At 32.2% G+C, this 24,376-nt stretch overlaps 3 protein-coding genes across 17 annotated transcripts; all 3 read left to right on the top strand.

The window, feature by feature from the left end:
- Window positions 1–1,094: 1,094 nt before the first annotated feature.
- LOC100808657 (probable 1-acyl-sn-glycerol-3-phosphate acyltransferase 4-like) lies at window positions 1,095–5,222 on the top strand. 15 transcript variants are annotated; one of them, XM_041008809.1, is made up of 5 exons: window positions 1,095–1,335; window positions 2,651–2,690; window positions 3,524–3,956; window positions 4,209–4,339; window positions 4,707–5,168. In XM_041008809.1, the coding sequence occupies exons 3-5, from the start codon at window positions 3,670–3,672 to the stop codon at window positions 5,153–5,155; spliced, it is 867 nt and encodes a 288-aa protein (XP_040864743.1). In that variant the 5' UTR covers window positions 1,095–1,335; window positions 2,651–2,690; window positions 3,524–3,669; the 3' UTR covers window positions 5,156–5,168. The 15 variants fall into 15 exon arrangements, with proteins under 15 accessions (XP_040864743.1, XP_006595611.1, XP_040864742.1 ...); XM_006595548.4 differs by having other exon boundaries at window positions 3,352–3,956; XM_041008808.1 differs by having other exon boundaries at window positions 2,644–2,690.
- Window positions 5,223–10,425: 5,203 nt separating this feature from the next.
- Window positions 10,426–11,926, top strand: LOC100809378 (pathogenesis-related thaumatin-like protein 3.5). Its single transcript, XM_003545241.5, has 2 exons — window positions 10,426–10,564; window positions 11,046–11,926. Exons 1-2 carry the CDS (start codon window positions 10,504–10,506, stop codon window positions 11,738–11,740), a joined length of 756 nt encoding a protein of 251 aa, XP_003545289.2. The 5' UTR covers window positions 10,426–10,503; the 3' UTR covers window positions 11,741–11,926.
- A 2,466-nt stretch (window positions 11,927–14,392) lies between these two features.
- LOC100808830 (pathogenesis-related thaumatin-like protein 3.5) lies at window positions 14,393–16,371 on the top strand. The gene is made up of 2 exons (XM_003545240.5): window positions 14,393–14,541; window positions 15,517–16,371. Exons 1-2 carry the CDS (start codon window positions 14,481–14,483, stop codon window positions 16,206–16,208), a joined length of 753 nt encoding a protein of 250 aa, XP_003545288.2. The 5' UTR covers window positions 14,393–14,480; the 3' UTR covers window positions 16,209–16,371.
- The last annotated feature ends 8,005 nt before the right edge of the window (window positions 16,372–24,376 follow it).

Below are 24,376 nucleotides of genomic sequence, written 5' to 3'. Positions count from 1 at the left end.
TTTTATTTATGATAACAAAATTTAATAAAAAAATATTTTAAAAATAATTTTATTTTTATTTGAGATTAAAAAATTAAATAATATCCATTAATTTTTTAAATTAATTATTTTTATTTATATTAGAATTCCGAAAAAGTACCGCAACAATAATGAATGTTCATTACCAATGCCATGCTGTGTTTTCAGGTCTTGGGGGAGTTCCTCGAACGATTCGCCAACAGCAACATTCCACCATAAAAATGATAACAAGTTGTCTTCTGCAAGCAAGTTGGTGGATCAAAGGGTGTCATTTTGTTGTCAAGACTTTTGTTCTACACTTTACTTTTACCGAACTAAATAAACATTTTTAATTAATTAAAAGTAATAAATAAATAAGTAAATTTAATGTATTAACAGATAATTTTTTCGAGTAATAATTATTTTGACTCTTTAATACTACCTAGTAGTTCAATTCCTTAAGAGTAAGTACTACTCCTTTTTTTAGGGAAGTGATAAATGTATGATAATTTTTATAATAATTTATACACTATTAGATTTTGTATTTATTTTTATGTTCCATCCTATAATTTATTATATTTTAAATTTATCTTTATTTTCTCTCTTAGTTATATATTTTGTTGTATAATTTATTTTACAAATATAATTTCTCTTCTTGAATAGTTTAGTTAAAATAAAAGAGTTACTACGACCAACTAGTAAGATTCAACAAATACTTAAAAGATCTTACCAATAAGTACTTTTAAGACACTATTTATTAAAAATCGCATGGGAGCATATTTAAAAATAATAAGAAAAACACATATTGGGAGGTGTGCAGTGTCATTGGTCAATACTCAATACATAATGAACAAATTTTAGTGTAGTAATAGAATTTTTTTTTAGTATGAATTGAACGTGCTAGTTGATAAAAGAGAGAAAATGAATGAACAGAAAGATAAGGTTAAAATAAGTAAAAGAGTAATGACAAGGGAAGCGCTGGTAGTCGGTAGAACAGGATCGGGATCTGAAAGTGGGCCCCAATACGTAGGCAATTTGGCTTTGTCTCACTCTTATTTTTCATATAAAAAAAATAAAAACTGTTCACTATGTATTGAGTATTGACCAATGACACTGTACACCTCCCTGAGCTGCGCCGCTTCTGATTTCTCCCCCAGTTTCTGATTTATTCGTTATTCCTATTCCTGTTTCATTCATTCATTCATTCATTCATTCATTACTCTTCTTCATTTCAATAACACATATCCATTCACAACAACCAAAGACAGAACCAAAAAAGAAAAAAGAAATAACTTTTCCGATTCAAATATCGGAAACCCTGAGAATCTCCCTCGCAAGGTGAGTTTTTTTTTTTATTATTTTAAAGTCAACCAAACTATTCATTTTCATATTCTTATCTATTATTCATAAATCTGTTCTGTTCTCTTGCGTGTTTATTATGTCTATGTCTTCTTAATCGAATCTCAATTCCGTGTTTCTTTCTTTCTTTTGAGGATTTTAAATCGTGCTTGCTTAGTAATCAAATATTGGTCCCCAAAGGAAGGTATTTTGACTGACCGCAACCGCATCAATTACGGCCTTATCTGCCACAATGAAAAGATTTTCTGACTCACTGCAACCGCAATTTAAAATCATGCTCAGAATTGAATTCAACCACGGGGGTGTTGGAATTTCCGGTATTATAGGAGGGTTTTTAGAATTTTCGAATATTCTCCACGATATGATTTATGTTTATCACGTTATAACTTTTGATATATACTCTCTGCAAACAAGGTTTCAGATTCCAAACGTACTTATTCATTCGCCAATAACTTGTGCTTGATAGATTGGAGGATATTATTCTTTGGGGTCTTAATCCAGAGAATTCGGTGTGTTAAGATAGGTTTCAATTTGCCATCTCTGGTTGAACATTTGATTGGATATAAGACAAGATTGAAAGATGGTTTTGGAGTGCACAGTGTTAGAGGCAGTGACTTGTATAATTCTATAAAGGGGCATCTTGTGTTGCTAGCAGAAATGTCTTGAAAGTTTCAATCCCCTGTTATTTTTTCAGAGGTGTTTCTCTTACCTCAACAAGTTCTGTATTATTTTTCCGTTTTGTGTTTTTGTTTTTGCTCTCAACTAGTATACCCAAGGTTTAAAATTGCAGTGGCAGTTGCGATTTCATCCTAGTTGTAATTTTGTCGTAGTCCTTGATATTTCGGGAAATTACGGACGAATGTGGCTTTTGTGGCCACAATTTTCGTTGCAGATTGTCTAAAAACTTTGATGTTGCGGCCGAAATTGTGGCCCAGACCTTTTTTTTAAAACCTTGGTAATACCATTTAGTTTTAAAAAATGCTTTCTGTCTTTGCATTGTTTTCATTTGGATTTTTGTTTTTAAAATATGTGTAAAAATCAGTGAAAAACAGATAATAATAAAACCTTGTTTTTAATTAAGGTGGTATTTTTTAAAAAATTATAAGTGAAAAAAATGAAAACAAATATTTGGCAGAAATATATACCTCTCCTTCTTAATCATTAATCGTACTTGCCATTTAGTCACTTGCTGCATTATGGTGTGCTTGGAGATTTTACTGTGTCCATGTTTGATGATTTGGCATTTCATCTTCGCTGGCTAATAAATTGGAATGTATTCTTTCCTAGTTTTCAGGCTACTGTACAATCCATCATTCTGCAATTAAAAGGAATAGGTACTTACTGTCTTATTCCTCTGCTACTTGGGAATGTCTACTGAAAGCAATACTGAACCTCAACTTACTTATGTCTTTGGAAAAGCATCTTTTACAATCCATTTGTAACTTCTATACAGCAAATTGTAACTACTAAATATAACTGCAATTTGCTGCAATATGTTAGCAAATTCGAAGGTCACTTTAAAAATAGGAACTAACTTGAAACCTTGCCTCCTCTCTGCTTGGACATCAAAAACCATGTAATTGGTTTCACTAATTTTAAGATTGGATTTTCACTTTTCCTTTTACTATTTCAGTGAATATAGGCTTACCCAATCTATATAGTCACAGAGAATTTTATAACCAAGTGAATGTTCTTATATTTCTGTTTTCTGGATCAGGGTGGGACTTGTTGCAAATACTAAATACTTTACTTCCCAATTAGCTTATTGACAGTGGGTTCTATTGAAAGACTCTGGTTAGAGAACAATTAATATACCCTATGAATACTTTTAGTTACTTGAAAAATAAGTATTAAATGATTTTTATACTTTGATATAACAAATACTTGCTGTTTTGATAAACAAGTTCTACTTTTAATGTGGATCCATGATATTGTTATTAATATACTTGTCCAGAAATGGGGATTATCAAATAACACTAAAGTACATTATTGCAGAAGGGAAGTTTTTTCAACAGGTTCTTGAAGAAGATGGAAGTTTGCGAGCCAGTCAAATCTGAAAATAGATTAAAGCACCGCCCCTTGACCCCATTTAGGTTGTTAAGGGGTCTGATATGTTTAGTGGTGTTTCTTTCTACAGCTCTTATGTGTTTAGTCTATTTTGTGCCAGTGGCAGTTGTAGGATTGCGGCTTTTCAGCGTACGTTGTAGTAGGAAGACAGTGTCATTCATCTTTGGACTTTGGCTGTCTCTGTGGCCCTCACTATTTGAAAAGATTAACAAAACTAAAGTTGTGTTTTCGGGGGATAGTGTTCCAATGAAGGAACGTGTTTTACTTATTGCTAATCACAGAACTGAGGTTGATTGGATGTACTTGTGGGATCTCGCACTTCGAAAGGGGAGGCTGGGATGCATAAAATACATCCTTAAGAGCAGCTTGATGAAACTACCTATCTTTGGTTGGGGATTTCACATTCTGGAGTTTATTGCAGTGGAGAGGAAGTGGGAGATAGATGAGCAAATATTGCAACAAAAACTTTCAACCTTTAAGGACCCTCAAGATCCCTTATGGCTAGCTCTTTTTCCCGAAGGAACTGATTATACGTATAACCTTATATCCCTCTCACCTTGAATCTTGTCTTTTAATTTCCAACTTCTTTTATCATCATTAGATAGTAACACTAACTCATTTTAGTTCCACAAATTATTTTATTTGACATTTTGTCTGTATGCATTTGACGTTGTGTTTTGTGTAGCATGCTGAAATTTGGTGATCATATTTTTATACATTACAAACGCAATTATATAATTCAATTGAGAGGTACATTTGACACATTGTTTGCTTTTATTATGTAGTGATCAGAAGAGTAAAACTAGTAAAAAATTTGCTGCTGAAGCTGGGCTCCCTGTGCTGACAAATGTATTACTTCCGAAAACAAAGGGGTTTCATGCTTGCTTGGAAGCTCTGCGAGGCTCATTGGATGCAGGTTTCTATTATAATTTCTGCTCCTTTTTTATAATATACTATAGTCAATTCATAATGACTCTGTGGTGGCTATTTATGAAATTATGCAATTTGTATTACCAAATGTTTTTTTTTATCGGCAAATGTTAGTTTAGTATTTAGCATTTTCTTCATCTTGTGACTATTGAGCTTTGTGTGTCTTCATTATGTTCATGTTCCATATCTCTAATGCTATTTCACTGATCCAAGCTGGCTTGTACCATATGTTCAAAGATTTTGTGACATGACAATTGCGGTCTATTTGCACAATTTTGTAACTATGTGTGATATTTTCTATTCAATTCTTCTCGGCTAAAGTCTGTTGAACATTGTCATTCAATTACATGCAGTATACGATGTGACAATTGCATACAAGAATCAGTGTCCTTCCTTTCTGGACAATGTTTTTGGTGTTGACCCTTCAGAAGTGCACCTGCATGTGCGGCGTATTCCGGTGGAGGAGATTCCAGCTTCTGAAACCAAAGCTGCTTCTTGGTTAATCGACACATTCCAGATCAAGGACCAATTGCTTTCGGATTTCAAGATTCAAGGCCATTTCCCTAACCAACTAAATGAAAATGAAATTTCTAGATTTAAGAGCCTACTCTCTTTTATGGTGATAGTTTCTTTTACTGCCATGTTTATTTATTTTACATTTTTTTCTGTCATTTGGTTCAAACTGTATGTAGGTCTATCTTGTGCATATCTTACTCTTGCAACCCGCTTCAATTTTCAATTGATGCCTTTAAGTAGCTATGTCCATGCACTCCATAACAGCAAGAATCAAAAGAGTGAATAGTGTTCTCAATGTATGATCTTGGTCTTGAACTTGATATTGAAGTGTGAATTATTTGTTGCTGTTTTTACCCCATAATTTTGCTCAGACAGAACCAGGAAATCGAAGGGATCATTTTACAACTGGTGTTTTGTATTAAAATCAGTATTTGATATAACTATTTCCCAAAGCCAATTTTTATTGACGACTAGTGACAACAAAAATGGTCAATTAAAGGCTGATGGGATATGGATATTATGGGTGTTGACGAGTATGAATCACGTATAAATCTGAATCTGAATTGATCCAAATAATTTAAGTTGAATATTTTGTTATTTTGATCGAATCCAAATCAATTTATTTAAATCCGTAAACTCTTGAGTTGGATCATGAATTTTGATTTATAAACTTATTGAATTGATCCATGAAATTTTTGTTTAATATTAAATTATTATTATTATTTATATAAAATATACATAATATATATTTTGTTAAAAAATAAAATATTATTATTATTAGACTATAAGTCATAACAATGATTAGTGGGTTCAGTGATTAAGTGCTCGTACAAATTTAAGTTATTTAGTATTTCTTGTGTACAGGAAAGTTTTAAAAAAAAAAAATAAGAATATATGATTTGACGAAAGATTTGAAAGTTTAAAATGAATTTTATAACTTGCAATTACAATAAATTTAATTGAGAGTTAGGCCACGCATATTTTGAGTAACATTGTGACCATATTTTGAGTAACATTGTGACCTGCTGAATTTTATTTGCTTACTTTTATTTTATCATTTTTATATTAGCTTATAAATTTGGATAATGAATATATATTCTCATTTTGTTCTATAATACTTGATGTGTTGAATTCAAGTATATTTTAATAAAATTGTTGCTTATAAAAAATATTGATTTTATAAAATAATTAATAAATATTAATATTCTGATTGGTTGACTCAACTCAATTTGTGATTGAGTATTAAAAATTAAAAAAAAAAAATTTAACCCATTAAATTTTGATTGAGTGGATCATGGATTTGAACAAATCTAAATCCAACCCCTTCAGAGATCTCTAATGAACAAACATTCTCTAAAGAAAAAACAATTGAAATCTCTAATGAACAAACATTCTCTAAAGAAAAAACAATTGAAAGATAAAAGATTTGTCAGTCATTTTTAATTTGATTCGGGTACATATTTCGATATACAACTGTTAAATCAATAAGGTTAATATATAAAAATTTATATCATAATTTAATTATAAAACTTAAATACATTAAAAAAGAACTTATAAAAAAATTTCATACATAAATTCTAAAAGGAAAGAGTTTAATTTGGAACAAAGACCATCATCCCAACCTTCATTCCATGGTCATGATTTATTCCCTCTCTTTGCCAACTTCCATTGTCCAGCCTTTGCAACTTACGTGGCCCCGACTTTGAAGAAATGAAAATTTTAGGAAGTGTTTGGTTTGATTGTTTTCTGTTTTCATTTTCACTGAAAACAGAAAATGATGATAAAAATGTGTTTGGTTGAATTTTTGAAAACTTTTTCAGTGAAAATAAAAACAAGAAACAACCAGAAAATAAAAACAATAAGGTGCAGTTGAAAACAAAAATCTCATTTCGGATAAAATGAAATTGTGATAATGATAATGAATGTAATTTTAAACAAATCTAAAAAAACAAAAAAACAAGAAATCAATATATCATGAATTTTCAGTACTTTTATTTCATGAAAATAAAAAACAAAAAATTAAATAAAACATATTTTCAGAACTCTAATATTTTAAAAATAAAAACAATTTTCAGGAAATAAAAATATAAATCAAACACACCCTTATTAATTTATAAATTATAATCAATATGATTTGGAGATGAACTATAAATTAATAAAATTTTCATTTCTTCACATATTTAAATCATATTTTTTACACATTCAATTAAATAAGTGTGTTGCTCTGTATAACATAAAGTAAATTTCTTTTTTTTTTTAACATATATAGTTCGTTGTTCGAAAGCCAAAATAATGTCTACTACTATATGCTACGAAAACTAGCATTAGAGAGCTAAAGGGGACGTGTTGTGATGCAGGTTTTTATGTCTACTGCATATATACACGAGTTGGGGTGGGAACGTGTTATGATGTTAGGTGGTTACTATCTATGTTTGAACAAACTTTCTTTGTAATGCTGTGGGTGGTCTCTGGCATTTCTTGTGGCAGTTTCTAATTCCCTTTTATTAATACATAATTTTGTTTTTTAAGTTAAGACCCAATTTCATTTTGCTGTGAAAATAAAGAGAGAGCTAAAGGGAAGATAATAATGAAGACTGAGATATTTCTTCGTTGCCTCCATAGCCAATGAGGGATATAATTATATAGCCTAATTGGTGTCAGTCATTGAATAACAACTTTACAAATCACAAGAGTTATCATTTGGTTTTCAGGTTTCACAAAAATAAAAATCATTTGGTTTTAAGGAATTAAATAACATTAAAATATAATATAATATCCTAAGCCTAATCTAAAATCTTTTAACTACTTCTTAATTTATGATTTTTGGTTATCTTGAATTGATTTTTATGTTCTGCACGCGACTACGAATTCTATATGATAAAATAGATCATGCATTGACAGTCTAACAAATTTTAAATAGTTGTTTAATTACAATGCATTATATATATCATAATTAGTTTAAAATAATTTAAATGATAATTTATAATTAAATAATATAAATTTATTTTACACATATTATATTTTTTATTTTATTGATAATTATGATTTGCATTAGATCAAATGGATATATATTCTTTTATTATATTTTATTAATTTTTATGTGCCATGATATGAATTCCATCGTTATATTAATTTTTATATTTTTTTCTTAATGTGAAATTTAATACGATATTATGAATGAAAGTATAGTTTAAATGTAATTTTGGTCATATTGTTGGAATCAATTCACAATTTTTATTTTTTATTTTAAAATTAAGATATTTTATCCTCCCAATAAAAAATGTAAATTTTCTAAATAAAAGACATAAATATCTATAAAAAAAATTAAAATCATAATTTTTTTTAAAATAAAAAAAATCAAATATCTTAATTTTAAAGTAGAGTGACTAAAATCATAAATTAAACATAAAGATCATAATTACATTTAAATCTAAAAAATATTCATTAACATTAAATTGGTCAATAAATGATAATTATAATCAAGTTCCCCATTTGATGATCGATTGATGTCATTCAAGAACCTTTTTGACAGAAAAAAATGGAAAAACTAACTTGATGTATTTCCTAATAAATGATTAAATGTGTGAGCTGCTAACATATGCGAAGCAATCACAAGCTACTAAGTTACTTACTAGAACTCGATAGCTTAGAATGCAATTTGAATGTCATTAAAAGCACTTATTGGCCGAATCCACGATATTGAAATTTGAGGATCTCAACTAAATTATGCAAAGCGACCTCATGGGAGACAAAATAATCTTAAGGAAATTAAAAAAAATTAAAACAAAATATATTTAACACCTTAGCATAAAAATGTTTACCCGCAAATAATTTTTTTAAATGATACAAGTTTAATTCTCATAAACCACAGATAGCACACATGGACAGCATTGTTAGAAATTTTCTTTCGTCATCTTGGGGAGACAAAAGGGATTTCAATCTGATAAATTGATCTGTGTGACTTCTCCTAAGGAGGATGGGGGTTTGGGCATTCAAGATTCTCACCTCATGAATGTAACCTTACTGGGCAAGTTGGTCTCGAGCCAAATAACTAACAAAGATTCTCTTTGGGTTAAAATGTTGGCTAATAATCGTATTTTTGATGATGAAATTTGGGACATTAATCACGCTATAAGCAATATCCATTCTCTCCATCAGGATATGATTGTTTTTTATAGCGATTTGATCTTCGTGTATTAAAAAAGTCTGATATGAGAGCTACTAACTTCACCATTTTGTAGATGTTGTAACTTGAGCAGGATTTTTTTTTTATTATTATTGGAAATATTAAACATCTCTTCTATCTCACTTCTACCTTATTTTTTCTTCTTATTTTCTATTATATAGTTTGCTACATTTATCAATTTCTTCTTCCAATCTTCCTATTCATGCCCTCAAAAATAGTTTTTTTCCGTACCATTACTCACAATTATTTTGTCTTTGTTACCTTTGTTATCTAAAATTTAATTAAGTTATAAAAATTAAATTTCGATTTATTTATCTAGAGACGACCATAGAATTCCTTCAAAAAGACGGAATAGGAAAAGAATTTGAGAAACTTGATATGCAATCAAGAACTTATTTCGATTAAGAGTGTTTATTTCGATAACTTCATTTACATTTGGGATTAGAAAGCGCTGGAAAGTAAAGTATTTGAGAAGTTACACGAAAACAGTTATTAATATTAGATTAATTTATATAGGGATGTATCTGTACACGATCAAAATCATATAATTCAACCATTAGTTTTATAAATAAAATGGTTGACCGTCAATTTAGGAGATTTGATACACAATCACTTAATTCCTCAAAATATTAATACACTTACCATCAAAATTGGTAAATGTTCAGTAGGTCATCGTCATTGTGTATGTATTCAATTTCCTACTTTTATGAATTCATGTTTGTTTATTTCACTATACATTTCTAAATCCTTTATTCTTTTCAATCTTCATTTCTTTTCAAAACTTCAACTTTTTCAATCTCTATTTCTTATTATTATTGAAATTACTTATATACTTATTATTGAATTGAAAACATTTTTATCAAAAGTTGTTCTATTATCTTATGAATTACAATCTTATTATAACTAAAATTGATATATTTATCTAAATTATTATCATAATTTACATTAAATATTAAACAATTCTCTATTAAGTTGAAAACTAGAAACTTAATTGTTTGATTTAAAAAAAAAACTTATAATTGTAAATGGATTATGTGTTTCACTTTTAAACATTTATTTGTTAATAAAATCATTTAATAAATTCTTTTTACTATCTTAAAAATATTTTCCTTTCAAAAAATAAATACAATTTTCACTATTAACCGTGCCATACTATTTTAAGTTATTTAGCAATGGCAAATAGTGGTAAATGCGAAGAACCAAGAGTCTTGGTGAGTGGAGGGGTAATGGAGTTGGCACGTCCCATATCAAGATGACCCACATTCTTAAATTTCTCACGAAAAGATAGGGCCCAATTCTTAAATGGCAATTACGCTCAAATACAAAACAGTTCCAATATAAATTCACTTCCCCACACCCTCTTTTCCCATTCTCACACCACTTCAATTCTTCCTTCCAAGTGCCACCCCTAACTTCCCATTCTTCCTTCTTTCTTCTCTATCAAAAACATGGCCCTGATCCCAAACTCAAAAACCCCGCCACTCTTCCACCTGCTCCTCTTCTTATTAGGTAAACAACGATCCATCTCCTTGCTTCATATTCATATCCCCCCACTAACCCACATGCATGCTAATACTTAATACCTTATATATGTATAGATATGAGCTAATGTTTTAAATTATTTCAATTGTGACTGAATATTAAATAAGTAGTTTATAAATTGTATCAAACCGTAATTGTAGCCGTGAACTCAAGGTATTAATGTTTTGAGTATGAAATAAATTATATATAAAAAAATACTTATATATATGTGTCAATTTGAGGGAAGTCAGCTTTTGGTTTTTTACTCAAAAGTTTATTAGTAGAGTTCAATCTATTAGATGGATTTTAATATCTGGAAAAATTCCAAAAATATCATATCATCCAGAAAATTCAAAATTTAAAACCCTAATTTTAATTATAATTAATGAAATTTTATTATGTGCTAATTGTGAAAGGATTTTAGATTACTTTTTATAATTTTTTAATTTATGCATGAATATATTTGCAGGCAATGTAGCAAATGCGACAGTGTTTACCCTGGAAAATCATTGCAGTTACACAGTTTGGCCCGGCACACTCTCCGGCAACAGTGCCGCCATTCTCGGCGGAGGCGGTTTCGCCCTGGCACCCGGTTCGGCAGTCCGGCTCATCGCGCCGGCCGGCTGGTCCGGCCGCTTTTGGGCCCGGACAGGGTGCCGCTTCGACGGCTCCGGTGCCGGAAAATGCACCACCGGAGACTGCGCCGGCGGACTGAGGTGCACCGGAAGCGGTGTTCCGCCGGTGACCCTGGCGGAGTTCACCATCGGAAGCGCCAGCAACGGCAACAAGGACTTCTACGACGTGAGCCTTGTCGACGGTTACAATGTGGGCATGGGCGTGCGGGCTGCCGGCGGAACCGGTGACTGCCAGTACGCGGGGTGCGTGGCGGACGTGAACGGCGTTTGTCCGGCGGAGCTGCAGGTCAGAGACGGCGCCGGCTCGGTGGTGGCGTGCAAGAGCGCGTGTGCAGCGTTCAACACGGCAGAGTTTTGCTGCACCGGCGACCACTCCACGCCGCAGACATGTTCGCCGACGCATCATTCGGAGATATTCAAGAAAGCTTGTCCCACAGCGTACAGTTACGCATACGATGATGCTTCGAGCACTTGCACGTGTTCTGGATCTGATTACCGTATCACATTTTGCCCCACGGGATCGTCTTAATTTTCATACACTATACACTCCATTCATCTTTGAAATTAGGACTTAGGAGGAAATATTGGATTTGGCCATTGGGGTTTTGATCTATATTTTTTTCTTTGGTTTGGTGAATATATCTTTGTTTTGTTTGTATTCTTTTCAATTTATAACACTGATGAATTGAAAAATAGTTGATTTTTTTCGATGGTATTACCTACATTTTGCAAATTCTGTGATGATTCAATATCTTTGTTTCAAATCTGTTTAATTTGGTGTCGTGCATTTTTCTCCTACTTTTATTTTGTGGATGGATTGTCTTTAGGTCCTGTTCAATTTTACCCAAAAATATCGAAAGTAAGAAAATTTAATAACTAGTTGGGCGCAAAACAACTATTGGATTTTTATTATTATTATTAGTAAACAACTATTAGCTAGATTTTTTGGTACATATTTTTTGTTTGTTTGTACAGAGCTAGAATTGAAATAGTAAATAATTTAACCAATATTATACTATATAGCATTAGATATTCAAACATATCTAAATTTCCGAAAAAGGGAAATCATAGTTGAGCTATGTCGTTACACTATTGACAATAGATGGCAAAATCAAACAAATATATAAACAACCCTACTTTGGCTTTTGGGCCATATCAATAGTGATAATATTTATATCTTGACAGAAGAGTATTAATTAAAGTTCAATAGTAGAACTAAACATTATAGAGAATGTGAAAATTGTCTTTGCCTTGAGCTCCTATGTTGTGTGCCTCTTTCTTATATATATGTATACTGAAAAAGAATGAAGCATAGTTTTTTTCTTTCTCAATTTTCTCGACTAGAAGCTCTCTTTGAAATCCAAATCTGAAACCACCTCATCCCATCATTTTTCCTAGACAATTTTGGATGAGAAGGCCCTAAATCCAAGATGTTACGTTACATGCCACCGTTTTTTCCTTACAATAACCCTGTAAAATTTACAATCCAATTCCAGTGACAGTGAAGCTTCAAACATGCATGCTAGCTAGATTATATAAACCTAACATGCAGAATGACATATTCTTAATCTATGGTCTCCATCCTTTCTCATACTTCTTGATTACGATATGGGAATTAAGTGTCAAGATATTTAGCACAAATTTCGTTTTAAAATATTTAATTTTGACTACTAAAATCTCATCATATGTTACACTTCAGATTTGCGAAATATTTCTAACATTGGCGAACTATTTAATTTTAAGCTTTTGTTTGATAGGTCTGCAGCTAAAAAATAATTGTATTTGAATGGTACATTTGTGTTAATAATTGTTACTTGATATTGCACCTTTGTGTTAATTTGTTGGTTATTATTAGAATGTGATTCAAACTCACAATCTCTATCTTTTTTCTTCAACTACCAACTCCTTATCTTTTTTCTTTGTAAAAATTTCATTTTGGAAAATTGGGATTTGGAAACTAAGCGTATAAACTATAGATGCAACACGTATAATATAAAACGAAGCAGTTTCTATCGTCTTTTTATAAAATAAAGTCATCATTTTATTATAAAGAAACGTGTTGCTTATTCTAACTTGAGAAACTTATTGCTTTGTTTGTTAATTAAATCAAAACAATTGAGGCTACTCATTCATCCTTTATTCTTCCGATTCATTCCTGGATATATATAGATATAGATATAGATATGGACCCAAGAGATTAGACTTGCCTATTGGATGATGTACTTGAGCTTGATAATGCAAATATAATTGTAAATTCATGGGTGTTACACATATCATAAGTCAAAATACATCATAAATAAGTTATTCCGAACATACAATTAATTTGAGTACATGAACTAGAGATGAGATACTTTTTTAAATAAAAATTTGTAAAAGAAACTATTAAAAGTTATTATAATAACTTGCATTTATTTATTTTTCAGAGTAGTATTTTAACAAATTATAAATCTTGGGTAGATTTTTTGAAAAACCAAGTTGTAACTTGCTGATTAAATATCCCTTCTAAAAAAAACAAGTGACTACACGTTAACAAATTTTCGTAAGTTTTATTAACATATTCTTTCTAAAAAATAGGTGAGTGTTAAGGGTAGCTTAGTAAGTTTCATTAATAAAAAAAAAGGAAAAAATAGAACATCACCGTACTAGTTGATATCAAGGAAGAGATAAAAGTTTTTTTAGAAAGAAAAAAAAAGTATAACTACCATATAATGTGATAGGAAAGAAAAATATTTTTAAAAATGTGTTAATTAATTATAAAGTGTTTATAATATTGAGATTTTGCATGTATTATTCATAAAATAAAATAAAAATGTTAATAAATATTCTTAGGATATTAGTTAAGAAATTAAAAATAATTTTTTATTAAGATACGTAAAATTATACAATTTGTGATCTTTTTAGACTCTTATGATCTTCATAATAATTTCTTTTTTTAATTTCTTAAAATCAATGCTCTATGCTCTAAGGACACTCATTAGTCATACCCAATAAAAAAATTAGCCTTCAAGAGAATTTATACTTATTAAAGGTCAGTTATTTACATATGGCAAATGTGGATAACCAAGACTCTCGGTGAGTGAGTAGAGGATTGGAGTTGGCACATCCCATAGCAAGATGATGACCCACAATATTAATTTGCTCACAGAAAGATTGAGGCCAATTCTTAAATAAGAACTACTTCATAACTTCCTCCAAATACTTATAAATTGGCTTCCCTACTTCTCCATTTTCCATTCTCAACCTTCTCTACTTGTTTTTCTATCAAAATCATGGCCCTAATCCCAAACTCAAAAACCTCTGCACTCTTCCACCTGCTCCTCTTTATATTAGGTAAACAATGATCCCATTGCTTCCCATTCAATTATTGTTAATACTTAATACTACCATATATATATATATATATGCTAAGGTTTTAAATACAATTACTACTTCTAATTGCAATTGTGATTATAATACTTAAATTTTAGTCGAATGCAATTTAGATTGTCTAAAACTGTAGTTGAGATTTTAAAAAACTGTGTGACTGCAGCCGTGAACTAAAGGTCTTCAGTTCAGGTTTTGTAGCCGCCATTCTCACACCAGCTACATTTATTTTCCGTAACATTGAGATCAATTATATATTGTATGCTCTAAAGAAACCAAAGAGTTTTTTGTTTTTTTTTACGGAAAAGAAACCAAAGAGTTATAGTAGTACAATGTATGTTTTAGAACTGTAATACACATTTCTAATCTAATTAATTTGTTAATTTTTATAATAATTATTTTAAAATTTATACTTATCATAATTAATTTCTGAGTAATTGACGGTATATTGAAGATAATTTAAATTCTTATAATTATAATTTAAAAGTTTTATGATCTGCTAATTGCATTTTGGATTTTTTTTTGTTTTAAATTTGGATTAGATTGTCATTAATCACAGATTATGTTTGTCATGTGAGGTAAAAAATTTTAATAATAGATACATTAAAAATTGCTTTTTCTTTGGACTCTTATATAAAAAAAATTATTGAATTTTAATATAAATAAATTTAACTAATTTTTTATATTTAATATTATCATTTATAAAATATTTTTTATTTAATTTTAATTCTATTTTAAATAACTTTTTTACTCAAGTTCTAAGGATTTTTTAGAATTAAATTTATTTTTTGTTTAAGATTAATAAAATGAAATAATATTAATAAATTTTTCTAATTAGCGAGAAATTAGTTTTTTTTATACATGAGTTCTTTGGAAATATGTGTAAAATTAAAATTTATTATTCTTATTAAACTATGAATTTATGCATGAATATATTTGCAGGCAATATAGCATATGCCACAGTGTTTACCCTGGAGAATCATTGCAGTTACACAGTTTGGCCGGGCACACTTTCCGGCAACGGCGTCGCCACCCTCGGAGACGGCGGTTTTCCCATGGCGCCGGGTTCATCGGCCCAGCTCACCGCCCCGTCGGGCTGGTCCGGCCGCTTATGGGCCCGGACCGGGTGCAGCTTCGACGCTTCCGGCAACGGAAAATGCTTAACCGGAGACTGCGCCGGAGGAATGAGGTGCACAGGAGCCGGCGTTCCGCCCGCGACGCTGGCGGAGTTCACCGTCGGATCCGCCGGCAAAGGCGGCGGCAAGGACTTCTACGACGTGAGCCTGGTGGACGGTTACAACGTGGGCGTGGGCGTGCGGGCTACCGGCGGAACCGGTGACTGCAAGTACGCGGGGTGCTCGGAGGACTTGAACGCGGCGTGTCCAGCGGAGTTGCAGGTGAAAGACGGCGGCGGCGAAGTGGTGGCGTGCAAGAGCGCATGCGCGGCGTTCAACACGGCGGAGTTTTGCTGCACCGGCGATCACTCCTCGCCGCAGACGTGTTCGCCGACGCTTTATTCGAAGATTTTTAAGAATGCGTGCCCCGCGGCTTACAGTTACGCTTACGATGACCCTTCAAGCATTTGCACTTGTTCTGGATCTGATTATGTTATCACTTTTTGCCCTTCTCATTAATATCTCCGTGGAAAAAAAATATTAGTGGACACACCAAATTATACTATACTATAGACCAAAATAATAAAACTATGAGTATGATCATAGATTCTAGATAACATAATGTAATAAGCAAAGACAGAATTGCAATTGAAATAATAAGTGTCCGTCAAGAGTTTGGTAATACTTACACTTTACAATATGTTTGGTAATTCTTATTTCACTAAAGTTATTTTCATTAAAATAAGTTTCTCTAAAATACAAATTTATTTTTCATAAGTTGCCTCAAATAATTTATTAAAATAAGTTACTCTTGTTTGGTAAAACAAAGAATTTATATTGATGGGGTATAAAAAATACCAAAATTTACTCATATGCAACCTAATATTCCAATCACATAATAAAAACACAATTAATCCCCCGCCTAAAACCCACCAACACAACTGTGCATTAAATAAAACTCATCAAGTGACCCTTCCCACAAATGAGCCTCCACACCTAAACTCAACAACATGATTGTCATAACTACTCTCTAATTCCACCATCAATTCTCATGCAAAATATTAATGATTATCATAACCATTTTCTTATAATAGAAAATTAAAAAGTATCATTCTACTTTTTAAGAATATTAGTTATTAAAAATAAATTTAAATATAAAACATGTTAAATATATATTTTATGTGATTTGATATTTATTAGTTAGTATTACTAAATAATTTCAATTAAATAAGTTAATTTCTAACTTTTCAACTCCTACCTTATGACTTATGAGTGTTGAGCTAACTTATCAGTTAATTTTATCAAACATAATCTCTATGATAATTCAATAGGAATGGATCTAATTTGGTGTACTTCATTTTAAATTTTAAATTTAGTTAAATTTCTTTATTTTAGTTTCAAGTTTAATGAGGAGAATTAAAGATAATTTGTAGTGTAGAATTATTTATTGTTCTCCAAACTAAACAATTTTTAAAGAATAATGATAAATCAACATCCTTTCATTTTAAATACCTCATCAATATCTTTTATTTTTTCTATATTTTTATTCCTATTACATAAATCCTATAATACTTATATTTGTCTCTATCTCATTAGGTGTCTAATAGCATTTGAAGTGTTCATTTATTTTTTCCATTTTTAAAAGAAAGCATGCTATTCTAACTTACTTTTCTATTCTTGAAAATTGCTATTTCTATGCTCTTTTCCCGCTTGGAATCACTTTCTTATTCTTATTATTGTTAAAACTTTTCTTCTAATTAATTCACATTATTAAAAGATTGAGAATATTCCTCTTGCTATCGTCCCCCACACCACCAAAGTAAATCTTACATTTACTAGGATTAGCAATTAACCCATCGTAAGATTAGCTATATGATTTCTAAGATACCCACTATACCAACCTCTGTAAACTATCATATCTATAATATTATCCGCTATTTTTGTATTATCAACAGTATTACCGAAACTCTTAACGTTACGGTATCTCCAGATTCCATATAAAGTTTCAGCAGCGGCTAGTTTCAAAATTGCATGTCTCTTTCCCTTCCCTTTTGTGGATGAAATTAACCACTCTAACTCATCATTCCACTCACGCGGTACTCTCTTAATTTGAACCCAATCAAGAACTTTAGTCCAAATAATTTTAAGCTCCGGGCAGCCATAAAACAAGTGATTAATAGATTCTTCAGCAGGACAAAAGCAACACTTACTATCTTCAATCATACCAAATTTTTTCAGACGGTTTTTAGTGGCTAACCGCCCATGACAAGCAAGCCATAGAGTCATCAGAGCTCTAGGCCTCGCTGTATTCCCCCGAAACAGATTACGCCAGCGCACTTTTGAAGTGTTGGTGCAAAGACTTTTATAAACCTCCTTCATACCAAATCGATTTTTCTCTAGCATGCTGTCCCATATAGATTGGATATCCAAAATGCTACTACGATGCTTCAGGATACTTTTCATAATCCAAGAGTTGTGAATCTTTACACTCACATTCATCAGTGTGTCCTTATTCAAGTAGTAGGCATTTACCCACTTCACCCAAAGACTATCCGATTTGCCACTAAGATTCCAAAGGAGTTTCAGCATAGTTACCTTATTCCAAACCGAAAGGTCAATGATGTTTAACCCTCCATAATCCTTCGGTTTGCACACAGAGTCCCAAGCAACTGGACTTTTTCTCTTTATCTCTTGCCCTCCTGTCCAGAGGAAAGATCTGCAAATAGCTTCAATTTTGTGAACAACATACTTCGGGATAGGAAAGCATTGCATCCAGTAATTTGCAATAGCAAACGTCACACTCCTTATAAGCTGAACACGGCCTGCATAAGTCAAAAGATTAGTGCTCCAGTGATTGATTCTCCCCACTATCTTATCCACTAAAGGCATATAGTGGTGAATAGAAAGTTTTTTACTAGTGAGCGGGACCCCCAAGTAACGGAAAGGAAGAGGGCCTTCAGTAAAACCAGTAAGATTGAGAATATTCCTCTTGCTATCGTCCCCCACACCACCAAAGTAAATCTTACATTTACTAGGATTAGCAATAAGACCAGTGGACTCAGAAAAATTCTTGAAAGCCTTCACCATAAGATCCACAGATATTGGATCACCTCTCGAAAAAAGAAGTAAATCATCTGCAAAAGCCAGATTAGTAATACTAAGCTTTTCACATTTAGCATGATGGTTAAAATTAGGATTCTTCTGCATGTCATACAGAATTCTATTCAGATATTCCATAACAATAACAAAGAGGAGGGGGGACATGGGGTCTCCCTGACGGAGTCCACGCTTAGCCTGCAAAAGGTTAGAGTGACAGCCATTGACATTGAAACGGTAAGAAATAGTGGTCACAGCTATCATGATCCATCTGATAAATTGTTGAGGCACACCAATCTCTTTAAGAATACATTCCAGTGCATCCCAGTTAACCATATCATAAGCTTTCTGGAGGTCTATTTGCATCATACAGCGGGGAGTCCCACCTTTCCGAGAGTAACCCTTAATCAGCTCGTAAGCAAGTAGAATGTGATTATGAATTTGTTGGCCGGGGACAAAAGCAGCTTGGTTCTTACCAACGATACTATCCATCACCCTACCCATTCTAGCGGTAATAATTTTAGAAATTATTTTATATACTGTAGTGCACCCCGCAATAGGTCGATATTCCTTAATAGTTTTGGCTTCCTCATTTTTTGGAATGAGAGTTACCAAAGTACAATTGAAAGCCTTGTAGATCCGATCATTCTCAAAGAAATCTCTAACAGCAGCCACCACATCTTTCCCTATAATATTCCAGCTGGTTTTGAAGAATTTTGCTCCAAAACCGTCTATTCCCGGGCTTTTTGTGTCACCAATGCCATTCAACGCTTTACGGATTTCTTGGTCGGTAATGGGGGCTACAAGTTGTTCCCTCTGTTCCATACTAAGTTGAGGCCCCCCTCTCATGGCCATAATATTAATATGACGCACATTACCATCTTTTGTCCCCATTAAACCCTCATAGAAATTTAAGACTTCGTCCTGAATTTCGTCATGAGATGTAATAACCGTACCGTCATCCTTATGCAGCAAATTCAGCCTTTTGGAACTCTTTTTAGCTTTTATGGTAGCATGGAAATATGAGTTATTTCCATCACCCAATCGAAGCCAATCAATTTTGGATTTTTGTTGTAATGTTTTCTCTTCCAGGGAATTCCAATTGATAACCTCCTCTGTATACCGCTTAACAGTATCAATTTTACTGCTATTCCATCTATCTTCTACAAGGCTTTGTTGGGCATGTTGCAGATTTTGTCTAGCCTCCATTATTCTAGACTGGATATGATGCAGAGGCCTGTTGATTTTATTCAAAGCAGGTTTGAGCCGTTTGAGCTTCTCCCAAAGCACATACATCGGTCTACCATTCAATGGTTCGTTCCAACTATTACTAACAGTGCTATGATATTCCTTCAAATCTGTCAAACAGTTTGAGAATTTAAAATGAAATTGCCGACCTGTAGTATTCCCTGGATCAGCCAAACAAAGTAAAGTGTGGTCCGATACGCTCGGAGGCAGGATTTGGAGCATTGTGTCCATGTTGTCTTGGAACCATTCCACATTCCCCAACACCCTATCGATTCTAGAATAGATCATACCATCAGTTTGCTTATTCGACCAAGTATAGTAGTCACCCATGCTATCCTTTTCAAAAGTTCCCGTATTTCGCATCATTTTTGCCAAGTCTTCATATTCTGACTCGGTGACCAAATTACCACCAACTCTATCTTTAGCTTTCAAAACGTTATTAAAGTCACCAAGCAAGACCCAAGGACCATGTTGATTGCCATGAATACATTCGATATCAGTCCACAAAGTTCTACGCTGATCCAGCTTATTAAGGGCATAGATCGCTGTGATCCAATAAAGAAAATTACCTGTCAGATCATAAACGCCACAATGGAGCAGTTGACTTGTCTCCCTAATATACTTTATGGTAACCTTGTTAGTATCCCAATTTAACCAGATTCTGTCGTTGGAATGGCTAGAATAATTGTCCAAAAACTCACCTTGCAACCTGAGTTTATTTCGAATATTGCGAGCCTTAACTTGTTTTACCCTTGTCTCAATTAAGATCGTGATCGTAGGCCGAAGCTCTAGAAGACGAGAGCCTATCTCCTTTAGCTTACCTACATTATTAAGCCCCCTAACATTCCAGCTAATTATCATGGAGCACCATCTTGATACACTAGAGGGTCATTCAAATCCTCTAGTGCCTCAAAGCCATTCGTGCATCGGATCAAGTTAGGCGTGCAATCAACTACAATTTTTTTCCCGTTATCTTTACCGTTTTTTCTCCTGCTAGACCACTCATGGGTATATTCAGCCACATTCCCAATATCACCAGATGCTACCAAATTAAGGACAGTTGTAGATGTATTCGCTTGAAAATCTGCACTGTTTGTACCTTTCACACCAGATGAGCCTGCATTTTTTCCAGCAGCCTGTGTACTTTTCAGCCCATTTTCAACACTTTTTTTACTCTCCAAGCCATTGTCAACAGTTTCTATATTATACAAACCAGTGCTATTTTCCTTTGGTTGAGCGTGAGAAGTGCTACCTTGCTTGGATTTCATCTGCCAGACCTTCTTTGCTTTCACTTCTTCACAGTGATGTCCAAACTTTTGACATTTATCACAAAACATCGGCTTCCATTCATAATGCACAGGCTGCTTTAGTTTCTTTCCCTCGCTATCTCTGATGGTTATATCATTTGGCAATTTTTGAGTAACATCCACCTCCACCAATATCCTAGCGTACGATACTCGATATTTTTTAGCGGTGCACTCATCCGTTGTTATCGGTTTCCCAAGGGCACTTCCTATCTTACCAAGGCTCCTTGCTCCCCAAAGATGGAGTGGCAGCTGTGGCAGTTGTATCCAGATCGGCAATGTTCGCAGCATATCTTGTTTCAGGTTGAATCCCGGTTTCCATTCTCTAAGCAGCATGGGCATATTTCTGACTGTATAAGGGCCTCTTAACATAACGTCATCCATGTCTTTGTGCGTGTTGAACTTTAACAAAAAATAGCCATCATCGTGGTAATAGATAGCAGGCAGTTGGACAAAGTTCCATGCTTTAGTGATGAAATGCTTTACCCCATTCATGCTCAATTCTCCACCAAGGACATACATGACCAAGGCATTTTCCCAGAATTTTTTCTCAGACACGATATCCTCCTCATCTATAGCGATTTCAATCTCCCCATCCACCAAGGTTGGTTGAACATACTCAATCGCCATTCCTTTTGCAGGGTTTCTATTATCATTGAGAACATCTATCCATAATTTCCTCTCTTCTTTCAGATCACCCTGTGCATCACATGTTAATTTGGGAATAAGGGTTTCTGGCATTGAAACAGATGAATCGTCATCGACAACTTCGATTTCCTCCACAACTTGGTGCTTTGTTGAATCTTCATCTTGGTTGTTCACGATCGCTTGTTCAACAATGTTTGTTTGGCTCGCCGGTGACGATGGCGCCGTCTTTTTCGGCCTCCCTCGCCCTCTCGACATCGCCCAAAAAATTCGTTTGCTACTTTGTTTGTACCTAAAGTAGATAATTAATAAAGAAAGCAAGTTTCCTTTTGTAGTGAAATCCCATTAAGGCGTGACAGCAAGAAAGAAGGTAGAGATGAGAAACCGCATAAGAAACAGGCGCCACAGTGAAAAGAGAGGAAAAAAAAAGAGTAGAAAAAATTATTAGATCCCACAATGATATCTAATAATAAGTTATAAGTTAGTTTTTAGTTTTATTTATTAGTTGAAAATTTATTTGACCATTCAATAAATAAATTTTTAAGTATTTTTTTAATAATTTTTAATATTTTTTTAAACATCACTTAAAATAATATTTTTTAAAACGTTAACTTTTAATTTTTTATTTTATTTCTGTTTTATCTTTCAAATATTTATTATTTTTTATTTTTTTTTAAATGTCATTTATGTAATTTTATATTTAAATTATACAAGTTTAATTCTCATAAACCACAGATAGCACACATGGACAGAATTGTTAGAAATTTTCTTTGGTCGTCTTGGAGAGACAAAAGGGATTTCAATCTGATAAATTGATCTGTTGTGACTTCTCCTAAGGAGGATGGAGGTTTGGGCATTCAAGATTCTCACCTCATGAATGTAACGTTACTGGGGCAAGTTGGTCTCGAGCCTAATAACTAACAAAGATTCTCTTTGGGTTAAAATGTTGGCTAATAATCTTATTTTTTATGATGAAATTTGGGACATTAATCACGGTATAAGCAATATCCATTCTCTCCATTAGGATATGATTGTTTTTGATAGCGATTTGATCTTCGTGTATGAAAAAAGTCTGATATAAGAGCTACTAACTTCACCATTTTGTAGATGTTGTAACTTGAGCAGGATTTTTATTATTATCGGAAATATCAAACATCTCTTCGATCTCACTTCTACCTTGTTTTTTCTTCTTATTTTTTATCATATAATTTGTTACATTTATCAATTTCTTCTTCCAATCTTCCTATTCATGCACTCAAAAATAGTTTTATTTACTAGATATTGCACCTTTGAATGTTTTTTACATGAACTATGTTTGATGTTGATTATTATTAGTAAGAGAGATTCAACCTCACAATCTCTATCTTTTTTCTTCAACTACCAACTCCTTATCTTTTTTCTTTGTAAAAATTTCATTTTGGAAAATTGGGATTTGGAAACTAAGCATATAAACTATAGATGCAATACGTATAATATAAAAGGAAGCATTTTTCTATCGTCGTTTTATAAAATAAAGTCATCATTTTATTATAAAGAAACGTGTTGCTTATTCTAACTTGAGAAACTTATCGCTTTGTTTGTTAAATCAAAACAATTGAGGGTACTCATTCATCCTTTATTCTTCCGATTCATTCCTGGATATATATGGACCCAAGAGATTAGACTTAATTTCCTATTGGATGATGTACTTGAGCTTGATAATGCAAATATAATTGTAAATCCATGGGTGTTACATATATCATAAGTCAAAATACATCATAAATAAGTTATTCCGAACATACAATTAATTTGAGCATATGAACAAGAGATGAGGTACTTTTTTAAATAAAAATTTGTAAAAGAAACTATTAAAAGTATTAATAAAGGGATATAATAACTTGCGTTTATTTATTTTTCAGAGTAGTATTTTAACAAATTATAAATCTTGGGTAGATTTTTGGAAAATCCAAGTTGTAACTTGCTGATTAAATATCCCGTCTAAAAAAACAAGTGACTACACGTTAACAAATTTTCGTAAGTTTTATTAACATATTCTTTCTAAAAAATGAGCGAGTGTTGAGGGTAGCTTTAGTAAGTTTCATTAATAATAAAAAAAGGAAAAAATAACATATCACCGTACTAGATGACATCAAGGAAGAGAAAAAATAAAAGTTATTTTTAGAAAGAAAAAAAAAAGTATAGCTACCATATAATGTGATAGGAAAGAAAAAGATAATAAAAATGTGATTATGATATTGAGATATGACATGTATTATTCATAAAATAAAATAGAAAATATTAATAAGTGTTATTAGAATATTAATTAATTAAGAAATTAAAAGAATAATTTTTTTATTGAAATACATAAAATAAAATAACTCATAACTTTTTTAGATTTTTTTATAATCTTCATAA

This window comes from Glycine max, chromosome 14 (genome assembly GCF_000004515.6).
Source record: "Glycine max cultivar Williams 82 chromosome 14, Glycine_max_v4.0, whole genome shotgun sequence".
Classification (NCBI taxonomy): domain Eukaryota; kingdom Viridiplantae; phylum Streptophyta; class Magnoliopsida; order Fabales; family Fabaceae; genus Glycine; species Glycine max.
Note: the sequence above shows the minus strand (reverse complement) of the source record. Positions and strands in the feature narration are given on the sequence as shown.